Source organism: Dermochelys coriacea, chromosome 11 (genome assembly GCF_009764565.3).
Source record: "Dermochelys coriacea isolate rDerCor1 chromosome 11, rDerCor1.pri.v4, whole genome shotgun sequence".
Classification (NCBI taxonomy): Eukaryota; Metazoa; Chordata; order Testudines; family Dermochelyidae; genus Dermochelys; species Dermochelys coriacea.
Genome location: NC_050078.2, coordinates 38,917,627 through 38,942,567, shown reverse-complemented (window position 1 = coordinate 38,942,567; position 24,941 = coordinate 38,917,627). Strand labels below are relative to the sequence as shown.

Here is a 24,941-nt window from a genome sequence, read left to right as displayed (position 1 = left end):
CTAATTTCTCCAATTTCTCCACATCTTTCCTGAAATGTGGCACATAGAACTGGATACAATAATCCAGTCTTGTTTACAACACTCCTGCTAATACATCCCAGAATGATGTTTGCTTTTTATGCAATATCTGTTGACTCAGATTTAGCTTGTGCTCCACTATGACCCCCAGATCTGCAGTACTCCTTTCTAGGCAGTCATTTCCCATTTCATCTGTGTGCAACTGATTGTTCTTTCCTAAGTGGAGTACTTTGCATTTGTCCTTATTGAATTTCATCCTAGTTACTTCAGACAATTTCTCCAGTTTGTCCAAATCATTTTGAATTTTAATTCTATCCTCCAAAGCACTTGCAATCCCTCCCACCTTTGTATCGTCCACAAACTTTATAAGTGTACTTTGTATGCCATTATTTAAAACATTGATGAAGATATTGAAAAGAACCGGATACAGAACTGATCCCGGCAGGACGCCACTTGATATGTGCTTCCAGTTTGACTGTGAACCATGAATAACTACTCTCTGGGAATGGTTTTCCAACCAGTTATGCACCCATCTTATAGTAGCTCTATCGGGTTGCATTTCCCTAATTTGTTTATGAGAAGGTCATGCGAGTCAGTATCAAAAGCCTTATTAAAGTCAAATTATAGCACATCTGCCACTTCCCTCCTATCCACAAGGCTTGTGACCCTGTCAAAGAAAGCTATTAGGTTGGTTTGACACTATTTGTTCTTGACAAATTATATTACATACCATGTAACATTTCCAAAATGCTATGCTATTATTAATTAGTTATATCCTGCCACCAGTGAACTAGGAGCTTTACAGTCAGATATGAAGACAGAGGTCGCTGCCCTAAAAAGCTTGTGGTTTAGACTGGCAACGTAGATGAGGAGGTAGAATGAGAAGGTAGAAACACTCAAGGGGAGAGGACATTGAAAAGCTAGGAACAAAGTGCGATTGAGTGGTGATGTTAGATAAGTCTTGGTGGTTACACAGCATTTGCATGGATTTTGTTTTGACTTTTTTGGTGGGGGCGGGGGAGAGGAAAGGGTAAAAAAAGTAAAGATTTTCAGTCACCTAGTTCAGCTGTTTTCAGCCTGTGGCCCCTGGACCACTGGTGGTCTGCAGAGAAGTGGCTGGGCACATGGTGCTGGCTCTCCTATCAGGAGGCCTGTAGAAGCAGCTGTAATCAAGAAGAAGGAGGCAGCTTTGATGCAGCTAGTAGTAACTACTCTATGAGAGGAAATCAAAGCAGTCCCCAGGGACTAGTGAATCTGAAGTTGCCTGCAGCAGTAGAACGCTTGGAGACACAGGCCATGCAGTATATCCAGGAGTGGAGGAAGACAAAGAGATCGATGTCTGAGCAGCATGTGCAGGGGAGAAGGGGACCAGGCAAAGGAAGACAGGAAGGGGGTGCATGCACAAAGAAGGAAGGGAGGAAAATAACAGATGGGAGGGGAAGATGAAATTAAGAGTAAAACTGACAGTGGGATTAACTTTTTCAAATGAGACAAACACTTATCACATTAAATACACCCAAAATCAGATCAGATTTGTAACATTACTATGCCATGTAAACAATTGCTAGTTACCTCTGGAATGTTATGTGATTACAAAAAAATCCTGGAGACACTCTTTCTATTAAAATGTTGTCCATGCTGTGAAAAAGTTTGGGTACCATTGGCCTAACATTAAAAGATTTTCTATGGCACACACTGCTGTCAGGTATGAATTAATTAATCCACAAAATACTCCTGTAAGGTATGCAAATAGCTCATTTTACAGATGGGGAAACTCACATCACAGAGAAATTAATCTTCAACAGAATGCCTCCATTCTGCTCATGCAATGATTAGCTTTGGCACAAGTTAGTTGATTTTGGATTAAGAGGACGTGCCAAACTTCATCTGAATCATTTAACCTTGGTCGGCTATATTTCTCCTGGGAAAGCTAACATTACAATATAATTTGAGAGTAGAAAAAAAGAAGAGCTTCAACCTACTTAATCTAATTTAAAAACATTCATAAGACCCTTTACAGATTAAATTTTGTATTTTGAGAACATTATTTTGTATACTGGCATTGGAATAGAAAGAAAAGAGCATTTTAAATTACTCCTCAGCTAATGTGATAGCCCCTGTTTGTTAAATAAATATAACAAGGCTTCAGTGCAAGTGAGCAATGTAATATTATGTTGAGAGCATTATGCAGAATAATCTAGAATTTAAAGCAGCACTCTTATAGTTGAGAAGCTGAAAATGTGTACATTTGACTTCATCTATCTGGTAGCAAAGTGGATCTAAACTTTTTTTTTTCCTCTTTAAGCAATGCTTTATGTAAATGCTAAAAACCTACATTTTGCACCAAATGCTGAATCACTTTCCGTGGGCATGCAAAGCCTGTAATGAATGCATCAGAACTGGTATCTAAATTTGGACCTATCTTACAATGGTTATAATTGACATGGAAATAGTTCCCAGATTTTAAATACATTTATTAATACTATCTCTCTGATAGTGGTAAATTAGAATGAACCCAAACAATAGTTACTGATTAGACAGGACCTACATTATATTGCTTTATCATCTACTTCCATCCCACTGGCTAGTCAGCAGAGATAATATGAATTAATTAATAGTTCTAGTTCTAGTCATCATCAATAGTACTGTACCTTCCCAGATGAGAGCAACTCCCGGCATATTTTTAAAATGGCTTTTAAATAAAATGACAATAACAATGATTATTCTGAGTTAAAATGTTGCTGTTCTTAATTGATATCAGCAAAGCATTTTAGAACATAAAGCCTTATGCAAATTCTAAGTAAGAACACTACTACACAATAACAATATTTCAGTGACATCTATTTCTACCATGGGCTTCACACTAGGAATAAATATGATCACAGGCGGTAAGCTGATTACACTATTGTTAAAGCAGCATGTTTTGCTGGCTCCTCCCTCCTTGCATCTGGCCAGGTCCTCAACTGTAGTCTGCTGCCCTCTTTAGCCTGTTAAGTAGCACACAGGAGTTGCTTGTGGCTTTGCAGTGAAGGAGGATGCTATCATATAGTGTCCTTCCTCTCCGCACCTCTTCCCATTGTCACACTTTTTCTCCCCATTGAGCTGAGGCTTATGTCTTTGCTTCTACTGACCTGGATTCAAATAAGGCTTTGATCAAACATGAAATGTTGTTTTCATTTTAGGCATAAAAGGATATTGGTGCAAAACCACTGCACAAAATGGTAAGAATGTAAATCTGTGCTCAGGCTGTTTTTGACATTTACTGATAATGTAATCTCCAACTCTAGAATTTGGTGTCTAATAGCAGGGCTGGTGTGGTCAGACAGAGGGAGTTGGGTACGGAAACATACAAAAAACTTCTGTTTGTATTATGCCTGGTTCTCACCAATTATGTTAAGTCTTTAATTTAATTGTGAACTATAAAAGGTTGCCTTATGATTAACGTGAGAAGCCCATCAATAATTTCAGTTTTTTCCTTAGACTTTGCTGAATAGTGTGACATTTGGCTGGAGTGCTCCTGAGAAATTTGTCAAAATTGTGTGAGGTTTCATTTCCTGATCTTCATCCCAGATTGTAAACACTGCAGGCTAACTCCTGCACTACCAAACTCTTGACTTGAGTGGGATTGTGTGGAGGTAAAGGAGAGGCAGAACTGCACCCTTCTTATTTTCACATGCCTTGAGAAAAACATGCTCTGAGTAGCTACTTTCAGTTGAGAGAAAACTAATGAACTCCCCTGAATTTGTGCACTTTAGTGAATACTTGGAAAAGAGCTTTGGGTGAGATCAATCTTGATCTCACTCAAAGCAAGCACATAGCAGTGCTCTGGTAAATGTTGGTGTTTGAAAAGCATAACAGTCAGACATCTAAAGCTGGCATTCTCCCCTTGGCTTTTCAAGTACCACAGAGCAGCGTTTAAAGTGTTAGTAAAGAGCTAAAGTGATGGGTAAACAAACTAGGCAGCTATCTACTCAAGGAGTGTAAATCTGTTATTCCTTTAAGAATATTACAGACAAAGCAGGAAATCACACAGAGAAAAATGCACTCGATTTCCATTTGGAGCAGTACAGAGACCTATCCTGTGTTCAAACTGAACCTTATCATGGATAAACCCCCAGAGCCACAGTCATCTGAGGTGTATCTCTTTTGGTGGAATTTGGCCCTCACTGTTTCCCCAATTTAAACAAGAGATGTGGGAGGATGAAACCATATAGAAAATGCTGGCTCTGCTGTACATCTCGTAGCACACAGGTGGGAGAAATCTGTGTACTCCAGCTACTGAAGTCTAACGTGTCACTAAGAAACCTTTGGTGGCAAAAGGGGGAAAAGGTAATTTAAAAAAAATAAGTCCAACCCATCCTCAAAAATGTACTGAAGGCTTTAACACAGAGTTTGGGTTTCTGTCAGGTTTGTTTTTTAAATCTCTGGGGTTACTGAATTCATGGGGCTTCTCTGGCTCGGAGTGCAGTGGTCAGCAAAGCACCTCTGGACTCCCTGAGCACTAGTCTTTTGCATTTCACAGCTGATGAGATGACTCCCAAAAGGTAACGACTTTATCCTGTCTTCATATTAACAAGCCCCCCAAGAGATCTCATTTTACTGGATTGGGAAAGGATCTGTGGTGAGGGGAGGGGTTGGTATTTGTGTAAGGCAACCACGTGTGATTAAGTAATGAGCTTTTTGTGGCTGTTTCTCTCTGCAGGATCACTAAGAATTTCTGCTTACCATAGCATCCTGGCATTAACTGTCCTCTCCAAACACAATGGACAAAACTGTTATTCCACCACATTCCCAAATTATCCTGCCTGACAGGATTAGTTTTTTTTCTGGAACACCAATTAAGAGTCTGGGGTCATGAATGCAGTGAGGTGGTGCTGGAACTTTCTCACCAACTCTTCTCAAGGGCAGGATGCTCACTTTATAATGGGGCTGCTCCTTTCATGTGCAAGAGTGTGAGACGGTATTTCATACTGCAGCTTTAAAGAAATCTGGAAAGGACTCTCCTTTGGGACACAGCAGTGCTACTTACTAATTAGACAAGGGTTTGCTATTGAGAAGTGAAAAGATTCCGCTCCCCCAGAGCACATACATTGCTTCCACAGCATATATACTGCTTCCCAGCTGCTTTAGGAAAAAAGAAAGGCATGGGACAATCCTGCATGGCAGCAGCACCACCATCAGGCCAGACTCCTACTTCATTTTGTTTTCTGTGTTTTTCCTAAGACAATGAAAATGGTAAAGCATGTGCTGAAAGCCAACTAGCTCCAACCTCACCTATTGGTCTCTGCTTTCAGCACCTAATTCTTGGCTCCTTACCCTACAAAGGCAGCTGAACACTTACCTGTGGCTGTCTTGTCTCCAGCCCATTTCTGCTTTTAAACCAGCTTAGGCCCTGCCCCCTAACCCTTACTATCTAGCGAATGTTGACCGCCATTTTACTCTATAGCAGTAACCAGCTAGGATCTTCTCTAATAAGGGCATCTAATTATCTCTGAAACTTTTCTTTAATGCTTGTGAGATACAGTCCAGTACACACAGCTGGCACTATACCGTAATGCATGTATTTCCAAACTAGTCTAAGGCCAAGTATCTGAGGAAGGGGGCATGCTTACTCACCACAAAGGATATATGCCAAGCCTACTGACGATGAAGACAACGGCAAACATAAGGAACAGGAGGTCACTCAGTTTTTGACACTTGCAATAGTTTGCCATTTTGGCAGCCTGCAAAAGAGGGATGAAGAGTGTTTACTCCAGTTATGATAACAACTGCAAAAGTCTTACACTGTGCATGAGCTGTGATGAGCAATTAAAATGCAAAGGAGCCAAATTTTGATCAAATACATTGTTCTGCTATACAGTGACAATGCTTCCTCTCTGCCCTGGAGTTGGTCAATTTCTTCAATAAGAAAATCCAGCAAGTGTTGCCTCTCACCTCTACTCTTTCCCACCCAACTGTATCTCCTGCATCATTCCAGTTTCAGACTCTCAGGTATCATTTGTAATCAAGGGATTAGAAATGTCCTCAGGCATCTCCCTCTGCTCCTCTCTCTCAGCTTTTAAGTACATTACTGTTTTCCCGGCCTAATGAAATACCCCACTACCCCCCCGATTGCACTTTTTTCTTCAGCTACTGCCCATCTCCCTCCTCCCCTGTGGTCTCCAAACTCCTTGGGCCTACTGTCTATAAACATTGCCTCAATGTCTTCATTTCTAACTCTCTCTTGAATCCCCAGCCCTCGCCACTACCCAGAGATTGCTCTGAAGATACTCAGAACCCTCTCCTGGCCATGCATAAGGACTTCCACATTGAACTCTACGCTGTTTTTGACTTGGCCTATCACTTCTTCCTGTTCCATCCGTTCCTCACACTCAGCTTTCACGACTCTATTCTTTTAGATATCTCGGCACTTCTGATTGCTCCTGCACCAACACTTGATTGCTGCTCTTCTTCCCATTTCCTGGGGCCTCCTGCACCAATCTGGACTCCCCTCCAATCCATACAAAGCACTGCTTCTAAAAGCAATCATCCTTGTCGAATACTCAGACCATGTCCCTCCCCACCTCAAATCCCCTCACTGGCTTCCTTTTGCCCTCTGCATCAGAGACAAGCTTCTGGTTCTCCATATCAAGGCTCTGTATGCCACCACCACTGCCTTAATCCCAGCTCTCATTTCCTTCTACTTCTCTCCTGCTGCTTTTGCTTCTTGCAACTTGCTGTTCTACACATCCCTTTGGCATGCTTCTCCCACTCATCTCTGTGCATTCTTTTACGCTGGCTCTTAAGCCTGGAACTCCCTCCTTTTCCCTGTGTACCAAGCAACCACTTCTTCATTCAAACTCCTCTTTAAAATACTTTTCTTCCCCGAAGCTCATCAACATTGATCCCACAAAGAGAAAGAAATGTGTGTATAAATATATATATAAAGATATCCGCATTGTTTTGAGATTGTTCATGTAGCTGAACAAAATGGCCTATTTTAGAATGCATGCTTCTTGAGGAAGGGAAAATCTCTTCGTCTTCACTTTGCACTACCCATACTGATGCCCCCTCAAAAAATGATAAATAATAGTGCATCAAGTGCCTGATTCAATGCCCACTTTAATCAATAGGAGACTTTTCATTGGCTTCTATGGGCATTGCATCAGACTCCTACACTTCTAAAGATGCATAAGGCTTAGGCTAATTAACATAGCAATAACAGTGAGAAAAACTACCACATGTACTGACTTAAAACCCCGCTCAGAATGCAGAAATAAATTCAGATAATTTCTCGGAAGGGTGAGAAAGGCAGCACTGCTGCATTACATATGGCCTTGTTAGCATCATGACGTTGAACCTGAAAAGTGTGAAACAGTCACTTTAAACAAACACCAGAGTTCAAATTCTGAGGCGACCCTGAATAATCTGGCATTTGCATAGCTTCAGAGGTTTTTCCATTTGTATTTATAATTTAAAGGTGATTTGCTGGCTTGCAGCAAACAAACTAGGAAACTGAAGGAATACCGATAGTTTACCATTGTAGACTAAAATAAGGCTTCGATGCTACCTAAAGATACCTACAAATTCATTCTCATCTGCTATTCCAAGTAATATTTCATGGATGATCTTCAAATAAAGGAATGTTAACACTTTAGATATCAGCATATAAAGTAGAGTTATATTTACAATTCAGTGATTTTTAGACTGAAAGTCCAACTAGGAAGGAGGGACGTATCTCCCAGGCAGAACAGAACAGAATTTGGTTTCATGTGCTTTGTATTTACCCCCTTGTGCTGAGATCATGCCAGATTTCAAACTAAGCAGGGATGAGCTGAGTCAGTGCTTGGATGAAAAGTCTGCACAAAGTGGTGAGGGTGATTTGTTAGATGGAATTTGTCCATCTGAGTCAGTAATGAGCAAAATAAAGTATGGAAATGATGTATTGCTGCTGGAGGCACTTGCTTTTGGAAGTCAGTCACTTAAAACTAAGGCCCTGGGCACTTGTGGTCATTAACAATCCCATGACACTTTCAGTAAGAGTAGGCACAATTCAGGTAATTATATTCTCCTAAATTCCCCTTGCAGCTTCAATAGAGTGTATAAAGATCCTTCCTCACTTGCTATCCTAAAATTGTAAAACAGCTGCTGGTTTCTACCCTAGTGATGATTGAGTTTCATATATAACCTCTCTCCCAAGCCTGTTGCAAGATTTTTAAAAACCCTGGCTCTTTTTTAGAGGTACAATTTCGTGAGTGTAAATGAGAGGTTACAGACATCTACCTAACTTAGAGTTCTTATCAATCAGGTAGCAAGCTTTCCATCTACCTTCACCTGTGCCAGTGAACATGCCATACAGGAGGCCAGATTTTTAAAATCAGTCATTCATGTTAGTAAAGCACTTAATGATTCTCAGATGAAAAGCATAAAGGGTTGTTCTTAATAAATTCTTACAGACAGGGTCCCATGAACTATGTGGCAAGCAGGATCTAAATCCTGCTTTCTGTGCATTCTGGTGCAGCAGCCCAGAAATTCTGTGGAAGGTTCATTTCAATTAAAAAGCAAAACAAAAACAGTTTTAAAATGAATTAAATTTGAAAATAAATAATAGAATTGGTGCAGTGGCCCTTTCCTGATTTATTCTGATACTTAATACAATTTATTTTATACTACCCAACCGCTCTGGGCTTTCATATGCCAAAGGATTTGCATTGACAACATATAACTGTTGATGGTGTCAGGGAACAAGCTGGAGGTTCTGGTAGGTGAGTACATGTAGTTGGGCATTTTGGCCCTGTGGTGAGGTGAGAGAGAATTTGGGATCATGAGATAAAAACATTAGCTAGATGTTTCTGCTAAAGTGATTGGCAGTTAATATTCTGACATTTAAACTGTCATCTTTAGACTTCAGACCTAACAACCCATTGAGATGAATGGGGCAGTTCACACTTCTCAGAGCTATTGTTTTAGACTTGGATTCTGCAGCACAATTCAGTGGCCAGGGTGACGATTCCACAGCACAGTTCTGTGGCCTCTCGGAGTCACAGAACTTCTGGGGCCCTTGTTTTAGAAGTTCAAAATATAATTATGAGGTTACCACAGAGCATTTTACAATCCAAAATTATATACCATCAGTGTAGATGCTATATAGGCACGAGACACAGACACTTCACTCAGCAGTAATTCTCACCCAGCCCTTGTATATCATAATGACAGAAGGAATTGTTTGGCCTGGACACAGAGTGTATCCCCTATTCTCTTTGAAAGGTGTCATGGGAACTGTACCTCCTCTTACAGGACAACCAGAATTTGACAAAAAAGGGTACAGTTTAACATGTTACCTAAAGAATGACACCATCTATGTTAGAGCAGTATAAAACTAACAAATTTATTTTCACAAATGTATACCAGAACTGAAAGTTTCACGGTATTAATGAATTTGAGCAAAGCAAGGGCATATTTTCAAAGGTATTTAGCTATTTAAAAATACAGATAGATGGCTAGTGGGATTTTCAAAAGTTTTTTCAAAAGAGATTTTCTAACTCTTCCATTGGCAAGTTAGATGCCTAACTCCCAATGAAATCACGTTAGGCACCTAATGTGTTCAGGCATTTCTGAAAATCTCACTAGATGCCTAAGTACCTTTGAAAATCTGGCCTGAAATGTCCACATTTCCACCAATGTGAACAGCATTTTGCAGTGTCAAAAATTTCCACCTTCAGACAAATTTTTCTTTTGGGCATACACCATTATGAATTTGCCCCTACAGACAGCCAGCATTTTCTATAGTCAAAATAGAATTTTGTGGCAAAACTGCTTTTCATTTCTTCATAATATCAGAGGTGACAATAGCAAATGCTTTGCTGACCAAGCAAGGCAAGAACGTATACCAACTTTTCCTCTGGTGAAATTTGTTTTCCCATGAACAGCCATTCCCCTAGTACTGCTTTGTAGTCAGCAGCCATTATCAGTTCAAGTAAGTAACTGGTAAGGAATTGGAATAATGACCTTCAAGTCTAGAAGAAAGAATGCTACCAACTCAGTCATACTGATACTTGCGACAAATGCTTTTGTGGTGTTAAGCATGGTTCTCTTTTCTCATATTTTAGGTTGCCTTTAATTTATTATTTTTATTAAATAATAGTGGTTCAAATAAAAAATACCCAGCATTTTTGCTGAACTTCTTTTGTCTGTCATGCCAGGATATCAGCAATTTCTCTTTAATTATCTTAGAAAGATTACTAATGACTGGACTGTACAATCAAGCAAAAAAAAAATCTGTTTCCCTTCAGATTATAGTTTTCATCAGTTGAACAGTGTAGCATATAGATATTTTTAAAATCTATCTTTCAAGTATTTGGGTGATTGCCAATAGGGCGTTGGTGGCTCTGAAACAAACAAGTCCTTTCAAAAGTGGCTTTTCGTGGTAAGGATAAGAGAAGTGGAGTCAGTGCTGGTGAATTCATGGCTAAATGGATGTAGACCCATAAACGTTCTAACTTACAAGGCTGGATTCTCCACTGCCTTTCACCTTGTGTACACTGATACAAAATAAATTTACAACACTACCAGACCAGAACCAGCAGTTTAGACCCACTTTATACTCACCTTACAAAGGTGTACATAACTTCACAAGGTGTAAGGCAGTGGAGAATCTGGCTCACAGTGTGGAGGTCAAGACACTCTTGTTTTATAAAAGCAGTTGCAATTATCCTATTACAAAGTATCATTTTAGATAAATAAATGCTAAGGCTTTGATCCTGACCTGCAACCAAGGCAGCTCATCGGTGTGGGTTCAAAGGTAGCTTTAAACCTCTTTTATGATCTTCTCATCCAAAATACATACTGATGTAGGTCCAAATCCTGGCATAAATTAGAGCAGACTGACAGCTGACATTTACAGTTGTTGCTCACAGCTATAAGGGTATGTCTACACAGCAATTTAAGTCCAGGTCTGAGGCCGGGCTCAAGTCAACTCCCCTTTCATCCACACTGCAGATGTGCTAACGTAGGGCTCAGACACAAAGCGCCAGGACCCTGCAGGGCTAGAGGGTCCGAGCCCATGTTAAGCTGGGACCTAGGGTCCGAGCCCTATTCCTTTCCTGTGTACATGTGGCCCTGGCTTGAGTCAGGCTCCGGAAGTCCTCCGGATGCATCCCAGAGTTCCTGGCGGCAGAGGAGCAGTGCTGCAGGCAACCAGAAGCTCCATTACTGCCTGGCTGAGCACACTCCCGCTTCCTGCTCTGGATCCTCCTCACTGCTGTGCGGAGCCAGCCCGGAACAGGAAGCAAAGCTGACAGGCGGGAAGCAGCTCCCAGAATGTTGGGAGTCATCCCTCCCCCAGCCGTGCTGAGCCATGAGCTCTGCAATTTCCCCCTCCCTGCAGGGTGGCGCTTGCTCCTGGGCCCTCCCTGGGGCTGCGTGTGCAGGGGTGCCTGGGCAGTGTGCACTGTGAAGATGGTGAGTGGAAGCCAGCCCCAAAACTTCCCCACAGCCTCCCAGGGATCCCTTATCCCTGCCTCCTGGGGTGCAGTGGGGGCAGGGATAAGGGATCCCTAGGGGGTGCTAGAGCACACTGCACCCCAAGCCCTGGGAATGCAGTTCACTCTGCCACAGCGGGGAGCAGCCAGGCTGGGGTGTGTTTGTGTTTTTTTCCTCTGAAACCTGTTTTATGTCAAACTCCAAAACAAAACAGACCTAAATAAATAAAAAATCAACCAACCAAAACCACCAGCATTGAACATCCCAGTTTAAAAATTAAGAATCGCAAAGTTCCATTTTAATAGTTTGACAGTTCAATGCTCCCTGGAGGCTGATGTCCTTATTACCTTCAGAACAGGTGCACGTGGCATTTTCCTGCCACTGTGACTCAGCCTAGAGCTGGAGAGCCCAATTCTCAGATTAGATGGCAATTCAGTATAAAGCCTTCTCAAACTATTCTACTGAGATAGCCACTAATTATGCTGTATGTTCTCATGTGCTCCTTATGGGCTCCTGAGTCCCATCAATACGACTGCCACAGTTAGGAAACAGGGTGGGTAGTAGAGTTTTCTCACAGTGCAGCATATTCCTAAGGCCTGAGTGTCAATACTTGGGAGGAGGGAGAGGTGCTAGGCACTCTGGGATAAGTTTACTTTGACTTGGGTTTGTGCACTGCAGTGTGGACCCCAGAATCCTAGGTTCGAGCACGGGTCAGAAAATCCTTAACCTAGGGTTAAAAAGCAATATAGATGCTCAAGCCCAGGGTTTCCTGACACAGGCCAGCTGACTCAAGTCCCATCAACCCTAGGATTATATTGCTGTGTAGACATAGCCTAAGGGTCCATTACAGCAGCTGGAGATTATCTGGGCATGAGGGAACACTCACCATGCATTGTTTTCCCTGACCGCACCCTTAATATTGATGGCTGGATGGAAGGGGAGGCATAGGATCTGCTACAATGGCTCTACATCACCTCAGGATTCCTCTACACCGGGGCAATCTCCCAGTGGATAGATAAACCAGCTTTAAGGCACAAAAATATACAGTGTGCGATTTCTTTTTTAAAAGGTACATTACACTTTTGGCAAGAAAAAACGATACTATTTTTTGAAAGACGTATGCTAATGATAATCATTGTTCTTATTTAGAATAGCCTCTGTCTTAAGAAAATACTTTTTTGTGCAGAAGGATTGTACCCTTCTGTCTGCTAGCTAACAGAACATAGCATACCCAGTACAATTAGTAGGGTTGATTGACTTTTTGTACAGGATAGATCCTGATGGCACATGAACAATCTCACCTCCAGCAAAATGTCAGCTGAATCATGAAGACACAAGGTCAGGGCTCCCACTCGTGTCAAATTGGTTACATATGAAAAGGATATCAAAATGACTGTTACAATGTGATGCGTAAACATAATGCTGAAATCCTAGAATGTCAAGAAGAAGAAAAAAAACAGTGAGACATTGTGCAGCAGATTCAGCATCTTTACACAAATGGATGGGTGATTTTAAAGTTTAAATTCAGGATTAGAGGTTACAATACTCAAAAACCTTGAATAATTCTCTTAACTGAGTGCACATTAAAATACACATAATTATGCATTTAATTTAAATTAAATAAAACAGTTATTGTATGTAGAGCAAAAACAAATAGATTATTAAGAATTATGTAGCATTTCTATTTCACAGTTCAGTGAATAAATCTAACGAAGTAAAGCTTTTACAGCCAAAATTACTTATAAAAGGCATATGTGTATACCACTCAAATTACAGCATTTCTCTTATGCCCTAGCAACTTATAACATGCAAAACAATGCAGCCCAAAATCACTCATGTACAAGAGCTTAGACACTGTTTACAAGGTTTGCTTTGAGTGCATTTTCAGTAGATACAGAAACACAAGCACATGTTTATATTGTATTAAAGGGCTCTCCTAGACTGCTCCCTGATACAGCCCCTCAGGTCTCTTAGCACCAAGGATCCAATTTCTAATATTTTTAAGAAACTGCTTCTTCTCTCCCATTCCATCCTACATGCTGTCACAGGGTGAGGTAGCCCTTTAAAGGAATCAGCTGATGCTGCAATGCTACGGATCGGATCGGGTGACAGCTTGAAGATCACCTAGTCTTCTTAAGAGCCAGCAACTATCTCAGCTGCTGGTGAGAACTACAGGAAGAAGGAAAGCTCCTTCAGGAGGCCTGGGATTAGGGGACAGAACTCGGTTCTGTGACTCCCAAGTAGATGGCTGGTGCAATGTAATCTAGCAAGGAGCAAAGGCTCACTTGACTCCTAGGCAGATGGCCTAAGGAGTGCAAAAGCTGCAGGAAGTAGATAGGCTCCTACAGAAGACCCCAGATCAGAGCAAAAGGACTTGACAGAGATTTTGAACTTGTGTTAAATGCGTTTTATTTTGAGGAAATAAGAAGAGGACTGGAATTGTGCAGTGGGAGAGTATTCTTTGGTGCATGGATGGGTGAGACAGCCCGCAGGCTTACATACGACTAACACCAGTGTCAGTGAAAATGCAGGCACTTTTCTGATCCTGTCATCCCTCAAGTTTCCATGGATCTCTCATTTGATAAATCCTCTGTGCCAGGAGGCCTGAATTTGGCCTCCTCAACAACTACAGCAGCTTCCAGTTCAGGCCAATAGTATATGATCAGTTGTGAAATGATAAATTCTGTCAGTGCCCCTCCCATTCTCAATTGTTCAACCTCTGGATTGAGAAAAAGGAAGAGAACATGAGTTGCAAAGGAGTCCACAGGTTAATATAGTAGGATAAAGCACCTCATCTCATCTCCTCTGCTTCAAAAGTTCTCCCTTTCTCTTTATAAAATTATAAATATTTTATTTCCTTTTCTAAGCAACAAGCCCTAATTCTCCATTGCCTTGCACCTTGTGCTTTCATTTATAGGTGCGCAAAGTGATCTTAAACTCAATCTGCACAGATATAAATGACCAGAGAAGCAGCAGAGGGGACAATCTGGCCCAGATAGAGCAGAAAACAGAACCCAAGGAGCCTGATTCTCGTCACCTTCTCTGAAAAAAATCATGATGTTGGCTCATATGGAAGCAGTGACATCAGTGCTAGCATTTGTTTTTTGTAGATTCCAGGAATTACTATGACCTCATTCCACTATTAATTGCAAGGAAAGCGAAGAGTAAAATATGACAAAACATTTTCCCTTTGTTTGTACCTTACAGTACAAGTAGCATGTATAGAATGATCTAAAAAATCTGCAGCACATTCTTGCCTGAGAAGTCTCCCTAATATTAATAATGAGAGGATACCACTCCCCACTCTCCACTTTACTGGAAAACATTAACAAGTACTCTGGTTGTCCCACCATCTAGAACTGGATATCACTAGTAAGTCCACCATGAGGCTGAAAAATAACAGACATGTGTTGTAGTTTGATAATTGTTTTGGGAGGAAGATATACAAGCTTGAATTTATGGATTTTTTTCAAACAACATTATGGAGCACAGTGAAATATATTCTGCAGTCATCTCAAAATACTGGCTTAATTTCAATTTCTTAAGACAAACAGACCAAAGTAAGAAAAGCAGGATTAAATGTTGCATCACATTCCAAGGGTCTTAATGATCAAAATAGAGAAAAATGGTCTGTCTTTCTCACATTCAATACCAGTCCAGATATTTATGGCCATCCAGCTGAAAATTTAAGCCTTCTATAATCAAAATAGTGAAGCTTTTACCTTTCCCCCAAATATTAGAAAAAGCATGGCTAGGAAAATAATGTGGTCTCTGAGGTTTCCACATTGACATATCATGCCTTGTTTCCTTACATGTTTCAGTTACGTGTGGTACGGAACTGCCTTTTGATTTTACTGCCAATGGCAATTAAGTTAGTACAGACTCAATCCAAATGCAGGGATAAGCCAAGCAGAAAATCTTCTCGCTTTTGTAACTGCCACATCCATGCTTGTACAAATACTAGATTTTTCAGTCTCTTTTTGGAACTCTTTAAGGAGTTCTTGATCATTTGTATTGTGTGCCAGAGACCTTAAGATTCTTGAGCAATAGCATTCTTTATTTATTATCCATTTATGGATCAGCTGTCCAGTGGACTATTTCCTTCATGTAATTCACTCTCTCTTTTAAAAAAGTTATATCTGTTTTATTCTCTTTTCATAGTATATAAGTAGTACCACAAGACGGATGGAATAGGATCTTGGGTTTGTGGCAGGGTCGGATTCCCCATTCCCAATTAAGGTACCACAGTGTTGGCCAAGCCAGTGTTTGATCTGCCAGCAGAATCTGGTAGCAGGAAATCCACTCACTCTATGCAAAATACAGACACTATGGGGAACATTCAGAATACCATCAGTGCCCACTTTGCCCGTTTTAGATCTAGAGGACACAAGAGTAGAACTCATGAGTGGGGAGATATTAGGGATGAGCCCATATCCAAAAAGCAAAATCTGGGTGGCATCAGAGATTGACAATCTAACAAGAAGAAAAAAGGAAGCATATCTTAAATCTGAACACAGCACTGAGCAGAACAACAAATACAGATATCTCAACAAGGAACTAGAATGAATGGTCAAAAAGGCTAAGAAAAACTGACTCGAGAGGTGAAGAGCTTGAAAACCCACTTTCAAAAAAGTAATGCAAAATGGCTTTTTCAGAGAGTTAGATTACTATCAAAGTTAACACCTGTAATGGACAGCCTAAAATTCTTCTCTATGGAAGCATGCATGTCGAGAGAGGCCATGGACATCTAAGGACAAAGTGGGGTATAACACTGTATATAAAACCATCCCACAATCCCCCAACAGACTCAAATGGCAATTCAACACAGACATGGATGGAAGATGCTCATAACCTCAGCCCTACCCCATCTTGACATTGCAAAAAGGAGATGATAATGATTATATTATACATATTCTATAGGGCTTTTTGAATCCCTTATTCGATAGGTCAAATTCTAACATCATTTACATGCAAACAAAACCAGATCACTGGGGATGCAGACATTTGTAAGGGCAGGATTTGGCCCTCTATTTGCTTCTATGTTTGTGATTTTAAACTTCTTCAATAATTTTAACAAAATAGTTTGTGTCCTTTGTAGAACTGATCCAACACATCCCAGAGAATATATTTTTGCAGGATGTTCAAAAGGGAGGAACCTTCCTCTCTGGAATTTGCTTCCCTGCTGGTCAGACAGAATGCAAGCCCAGGGATTTTTAGGATTCCCCTGCAAAGCTCACTTGTGAATTCTAGCCCTTCACTGATTGGTGAGTGGGGCCTGAGAGGAGATTGTGACTGGAGGATTTCATTTTATTTGGAATTTATTGTTGCATAGCTTGTACCATCCACACACACACAACCTTTCTGATGCAGACATATTTATAAATAAGTAAATAAAATAATATTTTAACACCAAAATATAGTTTTTAAATTGTGTATGTACAGAAATAGTTTACATTCAACAAGGCACTCTGAAAGTGAATTGTACTGTGTGAAACTGTGGCATATTGAGTGAGAGGGTCATTCATTAGTGAAACTGAGCAGTCTTTTCACATGAATTGCCCAAAAGTTTACTCAAATACTTTGTATTTCATCATGTCCGACTGTTTCTTTCCTTTAAAAGGCCATGAGGTTTCCAAAGAGGCCCTCTTAAATTATGTTTGAAGTGTCTCAGACATAGGACAGCAACAGTGTGGTGAATTAAAACAAGAAAACAAAATATATTGATGGAGCCAGAGAATATTTCCCACTGGATTATGGATGGAATTTTCCAAAGTGACTGGAGAGCTCACATACCACTGAAAGTCAATAGGACTTCTGCTCCTTTGTCATCAGGGTATTCTGGAAAAACTCCACCCTCTATTGAGCTTGTTCCATTAATATAATATATTAAGGATGGAGAGTAGTGGTGGTGGTTGTTTTTTTGGGGGAGGGGAATCTCACCTAGTTTCAAGTCTTCAACCATAAAAGTTCCATTCTAGTCACCCAAGCGCCACAAGATCAGTGCAACATGCATTTTTTCTCTCCGAGACGAAACACATCACTGTGATTCTTCCTCCTTTCACCAGGGCATGCAGAAAAAGTTCCAAGATCTATCTATAGACATTGTGCAGCAGATTGCTCATGAAATATAGTTATAAACTTTCCATAAACATAACACACCATGCAGGGTAATTAGCAGCTACAGTTTTTTTTAAATGAATGGAGAAGATCTGGGCACCTCTAAGCTACCTGAAAACGTAACATTTGTAATCACTAAAGTACAATTTTCACAATCTTTCATTGATCCAGGAAAGCATGGATTGAGGTAGCAATTTTACAAAATCCCTTAGGCTGACCTTAATAAAATATATTGATCTCAAAATACTCTTCTGCATGCTACCAACACACACACATACATAAATTTCACTGATTCAAAACTAACTGATGCCCTCTGACAGCCATAAGATTCTTAACCGATCTGTTTTTCCTCTTACTGTTTGTGCCCTTTAGAAGCGGAATCTGGAAAGCAGCACAGAGGTGTAAAAATCATAACTCTGCTGCAGTCTTTGTAAACTGAAAACACTTTAAGATTAGAAAATTATTACAGTGATACAGTAGAAGATTATGCTGAAACATGCCATTATGAAATTATAAAAGTTAATCTACCCTGTTTAATTGCCTTAAATGAATGTAGTGAGCAAAATAGTTAGATTTTTGTCCATCTCTTTTCAGTCACACAGAGATAATCTGACGGAATGGGTAACAAACAAATAAAGACAAAACAGGTATTTGAAAATCAGCAATCCCACGGGAAGTCATTTTCAAGTCATGAATTTGCTATATAGGAGGAATAAAGTAGAGATGGAAATAGTGAGTGTATTTCTCTCACGACACACAAAGTGAAAGACCAGTGTTGGAATGATGCCAGCACTGAGCACCAGCACTGGAGCTCTAGCACCAGTCATTGCAAGAGGTCAGACAAAATGAAAGTGGGCAGAGGAATTCCAGCAGGGACTCAGATGGCAGAAATAACTGCCATGGCATTTCTAATCACTCTGTACTATGACACCATTGCTGTGGCATTTAAAACTTCTTAGAAAGAGATCCAAACTTATATAAGGAATTAATTTTCCCACTGTTAAAAAAAATAGCAACAGATTTCTCAGGCTGAGAACTGGAAATCTGCCACCTATAAATGTCCATGAAGTACTCCAACAATGTCCTATATTGGGTGGCAAACTTCACATTCCTTCTAACCATGCAGCAACTTAGTTAAATGAGTACTAGGCTGAGACATAGGAGCTGTTTGTAGATTCTATCTTCTAATATTCATTAGCTACCCCTTAAAGTAGCAGTCACAAAAAGTGACAGTATGAACAGCAACTATAGGTCACAGAATCCCAGAACAAAGCTTTAAGAAAATGCAATACCAAATTTGCAATGTGCAGGATGCTTCCCATTGGCTTGTTTCTTAGTGAGACTTTTTGATTTAGTGGTCGAACTATTTCAGAAGATTTTAGACACTGTAGTCTTTGATAATTGAATATTCAAATTGTAGTGACCTCACAACGAACCAACACTCACTTGAGGATATTTCTTCTGTATATTAGGGTCAACAGTGTAAATATCATAACTCACACTATGAGCCTGACCCTCTCTCACCACTTTTACTCCAGTGTGATTCCCATTGGCTTCAGCAGATTAACACCTGATTTGCACCAAGTTAGTGGAGTCCCAGGCTCAGCATGCAATCATTTGGGAACAGAAAATCGACATGATGTTAGTGTATAGGCTGTAACTGATGAAAGATATTTCCCTTGTAGATTTCAGGGTTTAAATGCTATTAACTTCATTTTTTGTTTTCAGCATCTGTTTAAGACCTGTTTGTTCATTTGTCTTTTTTCATAAAGTTATCTTGCTCTCAGTTACGCTCACGCCAGTTCATTGACTCCAGTGGAAGTGTAACTTAAGAGCAAAATTGGACCTGAATCTGCACAATTAGAAGCCACAAGTGGGAAGGCTCTTCAGCATCCTAAGACCAGAGTGGACCTTCAAAGCTCATACATATCACTCACAGGTCACTGATAATGAAAGTCATTTACACAGGACAAAAATAGCAGCTAAAGGTCTGGGCACAGGCCATGGTGACCAAAACTCAGTCAGACACATAGAAAATAGGCAAGATTTAAATGTACTACCCCCAAAGGGGTTTGTCCAAAAAGGACAAACAGAGAAGAGTGGAGGGGAGGGAAAGCATTGGCAGTCCTTCATTGTGGCTGACCTTTGCTGTATATTGCAAGTTCAGTGTCCGTAAAGTCCATTCACACCTACATTGCCAGACAGAAAGGTTAGATATCCACAAGCGCACACAAACTTAAATAAATAGAATAGTCAATTTTACCCATGTAAATTGTGTGCCAAAGCCTGCATTCCAGACATCAATGGAAGTTTTGCCCAAGTAAGTATACAGGGCCTGATGCAAAGCCCACTGAAGTCAATGGAACTTTTTTTATTGACTTCAAATGAATTGGACCCAGAGAGATAAATTGTACAACCAATAGAAAGCAGAACCACTCACAGCATTCCATAAGGCAGTTCCAGGTGCAAGAAGGCTGCATGGGGGAAAATTCTGCCTCCCTCTCAAGACTCGATCCATGCAACTGTGTGGGGCCAGAGAATGGATGTGCCTAGAGGGGAGCAGCTCTGCTAGTTCTCTGTAGCCTGGAGCATGAGAGGCTAGATCTCAACCTGACCCATCAGGAGAGACCTGGCCTTTGTGCTATGGGCAGGGTTTTGGCCTAGAGTAAGAACTTCAGGAATGGGCCCTGTTTGCATGCACAGAATCCAAAACAGCAAGCAGTAATTGAGTGGTTAGATACTCACAGCTAGTCATTCTGGGTATGCAAATATCTACCTGTCTGATCAAATGTGACAGTTCTCTGAGTCATGGGAGAAATGGTCACATTACTTGCCCCCAAGAGGTTTCAAATTAGGAAAGTTTTTGAACATCACAATGGACCTTTTGAAAGCTGCATTTTAACACTGTTAGATACTGTTCAGTACTTTCCCACTTTTTATATAATCTAAGATGTTAGCAGGCATTTTTAAAAAATGCATCCATGTCAGCATTCCATAGTTTTGCAATTATGACATTCCCCCCCACAAGAGGTGCACAGAGAAGGCGGAATAAAGATATAACTGAGCAGCACATAAGGCTAAATACATGCAGTGGAACTGCTTAGATATGACACATTTCTGCAGGAATAAATCTGAATGATATTGTAACATTGTTGCAGAGACTTGGTATTGGTTTTCATATTTGCAAATGGTTATGTCCTGCCTACTACAGCTGCTTACACGCATCGTATTTGGATAGAATTCTTCTCTACTGTCAGACTCTTCTGCTGAGCCACGTTTCTCTACATCTCTGTTTCGGGATGAGTAAAGTTGTATTGATTTCAAGCCAGTGACTGATTGCATATGAAGTGACTGTAAGTAGATTGGGCACTCGGAGCAAACAGCATATATGTTTGTGTCAACTGTTCCATTTACACTGCATCATCTAATAAAGATTTGAGATTCTTGGACATTTCCTTGGGCTTCCTGATTCTGGAGAGAAACTTTGCAGATGCTAGAAATGGAGTATTTTCCTTGCTGAAACAAAAACAGACCAGGATTCCCAGCTGTACACTGTGGTTCCAGGGGGAGGATTTATTTTCTTGAGGACACTCTTTATTCTCCACTTCGTTTCCCAGAAATATGGTCTTGTTAGAATTAACTGCCCCATTTAACAGGGATTTTTCTTTTAAAATTATGGGTTAGGCTGTGATCATTTAATTAAAAACCTGTGTCAAAAGGGGATGGGCAACCTTAATACAGACATTTTCTTACTTTTCAGTGATTGACTTTGCAACCTGAATAAAGTTCTTTTACCAGTTTTTTTAAAATATAATTTCCTTATTCTTTTAAAGAAAAGAAACAAAAATAAATTCTATCCTATGCAACTTTAACACGTTACAATAATCTGAAGTACAACATTAACATTGTGTTTTAGACCATTACTGTAGAATGCAGCACAGGGTTTTTATTGTTGGTGTTCTTTTGGTTTTGTTATGGATGATCATTGTGCAATTCTTGCTGCCTGTTTAAGGAGGAGGAAAGGAAAACAAATTGGAATAGGCTGCCATTGGTACTGTTCAATAGCGTTCTCATATGGACAGCCAGCACCGACAATGTGGTTCTCTAGAGTTAAAGGTTTCTGGTTAAAAGCCCATCTGCTTTGTATAATAGGCAAGTTCCCAGACGATGACTTAAAGATGGACACATTGAGAATGGATTTATTTCACAGTCTATACAGTTTTCTAACTTCAAAATTTCATTTTTTCCCCATTACCCAGAAAATAAAAGACACTGGGTTTTGTTTCGCAAATATGGTTTGTTATAGCTATATACAAAAGATATGAAGTTTCTTGAGGTTTTCATCTGTAAAGGAAAAATTGATACCGTAGTATCAATTTAATATCAGATACATTTATATGCCTTCATTTTGTCTTTACAAGGAGATGAACTCAAAGTTCTCATGAATCTTACCCCAGATGGTCTAGTAAAATCACAGCAGCATCTAGCTCTGACACTGATGCTCTTATCACATCATGTCAAGTGAGTACACCACAGTTTGCTGATCATCAAGAGACAACACAATCCCTGATGTGAGAGTACCAGATTATCAATTGACATTGCGGCCCTTTGCCACTGAATATTAGATTACTGTGGGCTGCTTCAGCAAGGTGCAGGAAATGGCCTATCCCACTGCCCAGGAATTGAATGACGTGCCCACTTTAACATCAGTATCACAACAGTGAACATCTACAGTAGCTTGCAAAAGGAAATAACACGTGTCTAGCACAATACATAGCGACAGGATTGCATGCTACCCAAGAGTCAATGAAAGTGTGCATTTACAGCCCCATCAAGTTTTTAAACTGATTGTTCTTACCTTTCTTTTGATGTCCGTGAACTGAGAAAACATTAAGGACCAATAGAATGACAACTCAACTATGTAGTAATAATGAAGGTCAGGCATCAGCGGCTGAAAGAGGAAGGTTTAAAAAGATTGAGAAAGTAATTTGTTTTATAAACACTAAACTCCACAAAGAGAGGGGAAAGTTCAGACTGACTACAGGGTAATCTTCCTATCTGGGACAGTTCTGACGGGTGCCTGTTCCAAGCACTATAGCTCTGTGAGAAGAAGCCTCTCCTCATCTGTTACTTACACTTCTCCTTTTTTATGTTTAGATCCTGATAACTGAGCTATACCCTTTCCCTGCAATGCCAGTAAGCCAGGCCCTAGATCTTTAGGTACCAAGAGCAGAAATGTTTCTGGACAATTTTGAACACCGTACTTTTCTCATATGCAGCAAAGGAATGTTTGATTATACAATTGTCTCCTGTTGGTTTCCAAATCAGCTGCATCCAATTTAGAGTATACCAAAAGCTGCAGATGCACAGTGAATTGGGAAGAAATGGCTCCAGTAAACAGTCTTATCTCTGTGTGTTGACACCATGGTGGGATTAAAGTAGTGCTGTCAACATCACCATGATGAAAGTTATACCAGTCTTTCTAATGTAATCTATTCTTAAGGAGTCTAAAAATGACCTATGAACATGCTATCTTTTGGAGGACATGAAGCAATCTGTATAGATTAAATCCATTCAGATCCCTTTGGCCTACAACACAGAAAAAAGCAGGGCCCATACCCTTACCGGCAGCCAAGGAGTGCTTGACACAGCTGAGTAGGGCAGAAGTGTAAAGAGGTTTTAAGTCTGGACCCAGATATAAATTAGAGCAGACTGGGGGCTACTCTAATTTACGCTCAGCCATGCCCATTTCCTGCTCGTCATGTCCCCTACATCAATGACAGGGAGGGGTTCTGGGATAGGAGATGTTACTGCATTTTTAAGCCACTGGAGGACTTCCCTGGGCAGAGAGAATCCTTGAGGGGCCAGAGTCACCAGGTTTAGACCAGTTTTGCACTGGAGGACCATCCAAAGTTGTTGCGGAGCAGGGCAAAATCTGTCCTACAGATGTAGTTTTGATTATCATTTCTATTCTATAACACAAACAGATTTCTTCTTTTAAAATCTTTTCATGTCAATAAATCTTTATTTTCATGTATTTCTTCATATTTAGATAACCCTCTTTAGGTGCCTAGCCAAAGCTCTGGGATAATTGTTTTTCCTGCTTTGTAAAACACAATAACTTTTTTTTAAAAGTGCTTAAATTTACTGGTTGGGTTTTTTTTAAAGTTTCAATTATGTCAATCATACAGATAATGCAAAAACTCAATTGTTGCCATCACCAGGTCTGCTTGCCCATTTTTAGACAATCTTTTCTAGCTTTGTATTAATTTGCTTAGTTTTTAATGTAATGCTGGTAAAAGGTACCTGGGTTGATAATCCTAGAATCCAAAGGCATGGGGAGTTGGATGGTACGCTCTCCCCAGTTTCCCCACCAATGAAGGAACAATTCATAAGTGATAACGGGTAGTTCATTCTCTCTGGCCCATTCAGTCTTTGTCTGCTCTGCTGACATTGCCAGGAAGGGAGTTGATTTAGCGGCAGTTTTTTAAACTTAATTCTGGTATACGAACTAAAAAGAAAGCTGGAATTACAGCCAAAATCCACGAAGAATTTACAAAAAAATTTGTATTAGAAGAATTTTTAGGATTATTGGTTGTTCTGTATTGATAAGTTTTTCTAAACCCAAGAATCAAGATAAATTCGGGAGGCGGGAATCTACACACTGTAAAGATGTCCCAGTTTTCATCTCATAACAAATGAATAACAAAAGTAGAGAACTTGATCAGTTCCAATGTTAGTTCCTGATCCTTATCTTCAATAGTGCATAAAGTGAGGATTTGGGCCTTAGCCAATCAAATGAATTCAGAATCACCCACTTGTCTATATTTATATAGAGTTGTGTTGGATTTCTGGAATGCCATGTTGAATAATTCATGTGAGTCACAGCATGATTAGAACTTTTATTCATTTAGAAAACAAAGCAAACAAACAAAACCCTCGCAAACACAACCTTGATTTGAGCCCAACACATATTTTTTCTCTGGGACAATGACTGAATGTTTTTATTTTGTGATTTGCTGTCTATCAAAACTCATTCTCTGGCATTGGACCTTCTCTTTGTCTGCAGCTTGTCTCTATAGATCTCATAGATCTCTACTAGTATTCAAAAGGTACAACTAATTTTCTCAGTAACAAAGGGCAACCTCTCTGTCCTGATCATAAGCTTAGCAAATATTCACGCTCTTTAGCCAATCATACTGATTCTTTCTTCAGAAGCAGATTTTCTTATGTATGTAATATGCAGTTTACAAACACATCTCAACATTTTAGACTTCTCAGATTGCAAACTCTTAAACTGGTTTCTCTTAGTCTTTTGGGCACTAATGATCACTTATGGGTAGTGT

General features: G+C 40.1%; 1 protein-coding gene across 2 annotated transcripts in view; it reads right to left on the bottom strand.

Moving 5' to 3' along the window:
* CERS6 (ceramide synthase 6) overlaps window positions 1–24,941 on the bottom strand; it is a 220,160-nt gene that overhangs the window by 19,250 nt on the left and 175,969 nt on the right. For both annotated transcript variants that reach the window (XM_038422621.2, XM_038422622.2), the window contains exons 6-8: window positions 22,454–22,546; window positions 12,780–12,908; window positions 5,635–5,741 (exon numbers count right to left, since the gene is read on the bottom strand). In XM_038422621.2, the coding sequence (XP_038278549.1) occupies window positions 5,635–5,741; window positions 12,780–12,908; window positions 22,454–22,546 (329 nt within the window). The remainder of the gene's footprint in view (window positions 1–5,634; window positions 5,742–12,779; window positions 12,909–22,453; window positions 22,547–24,941) is intronic.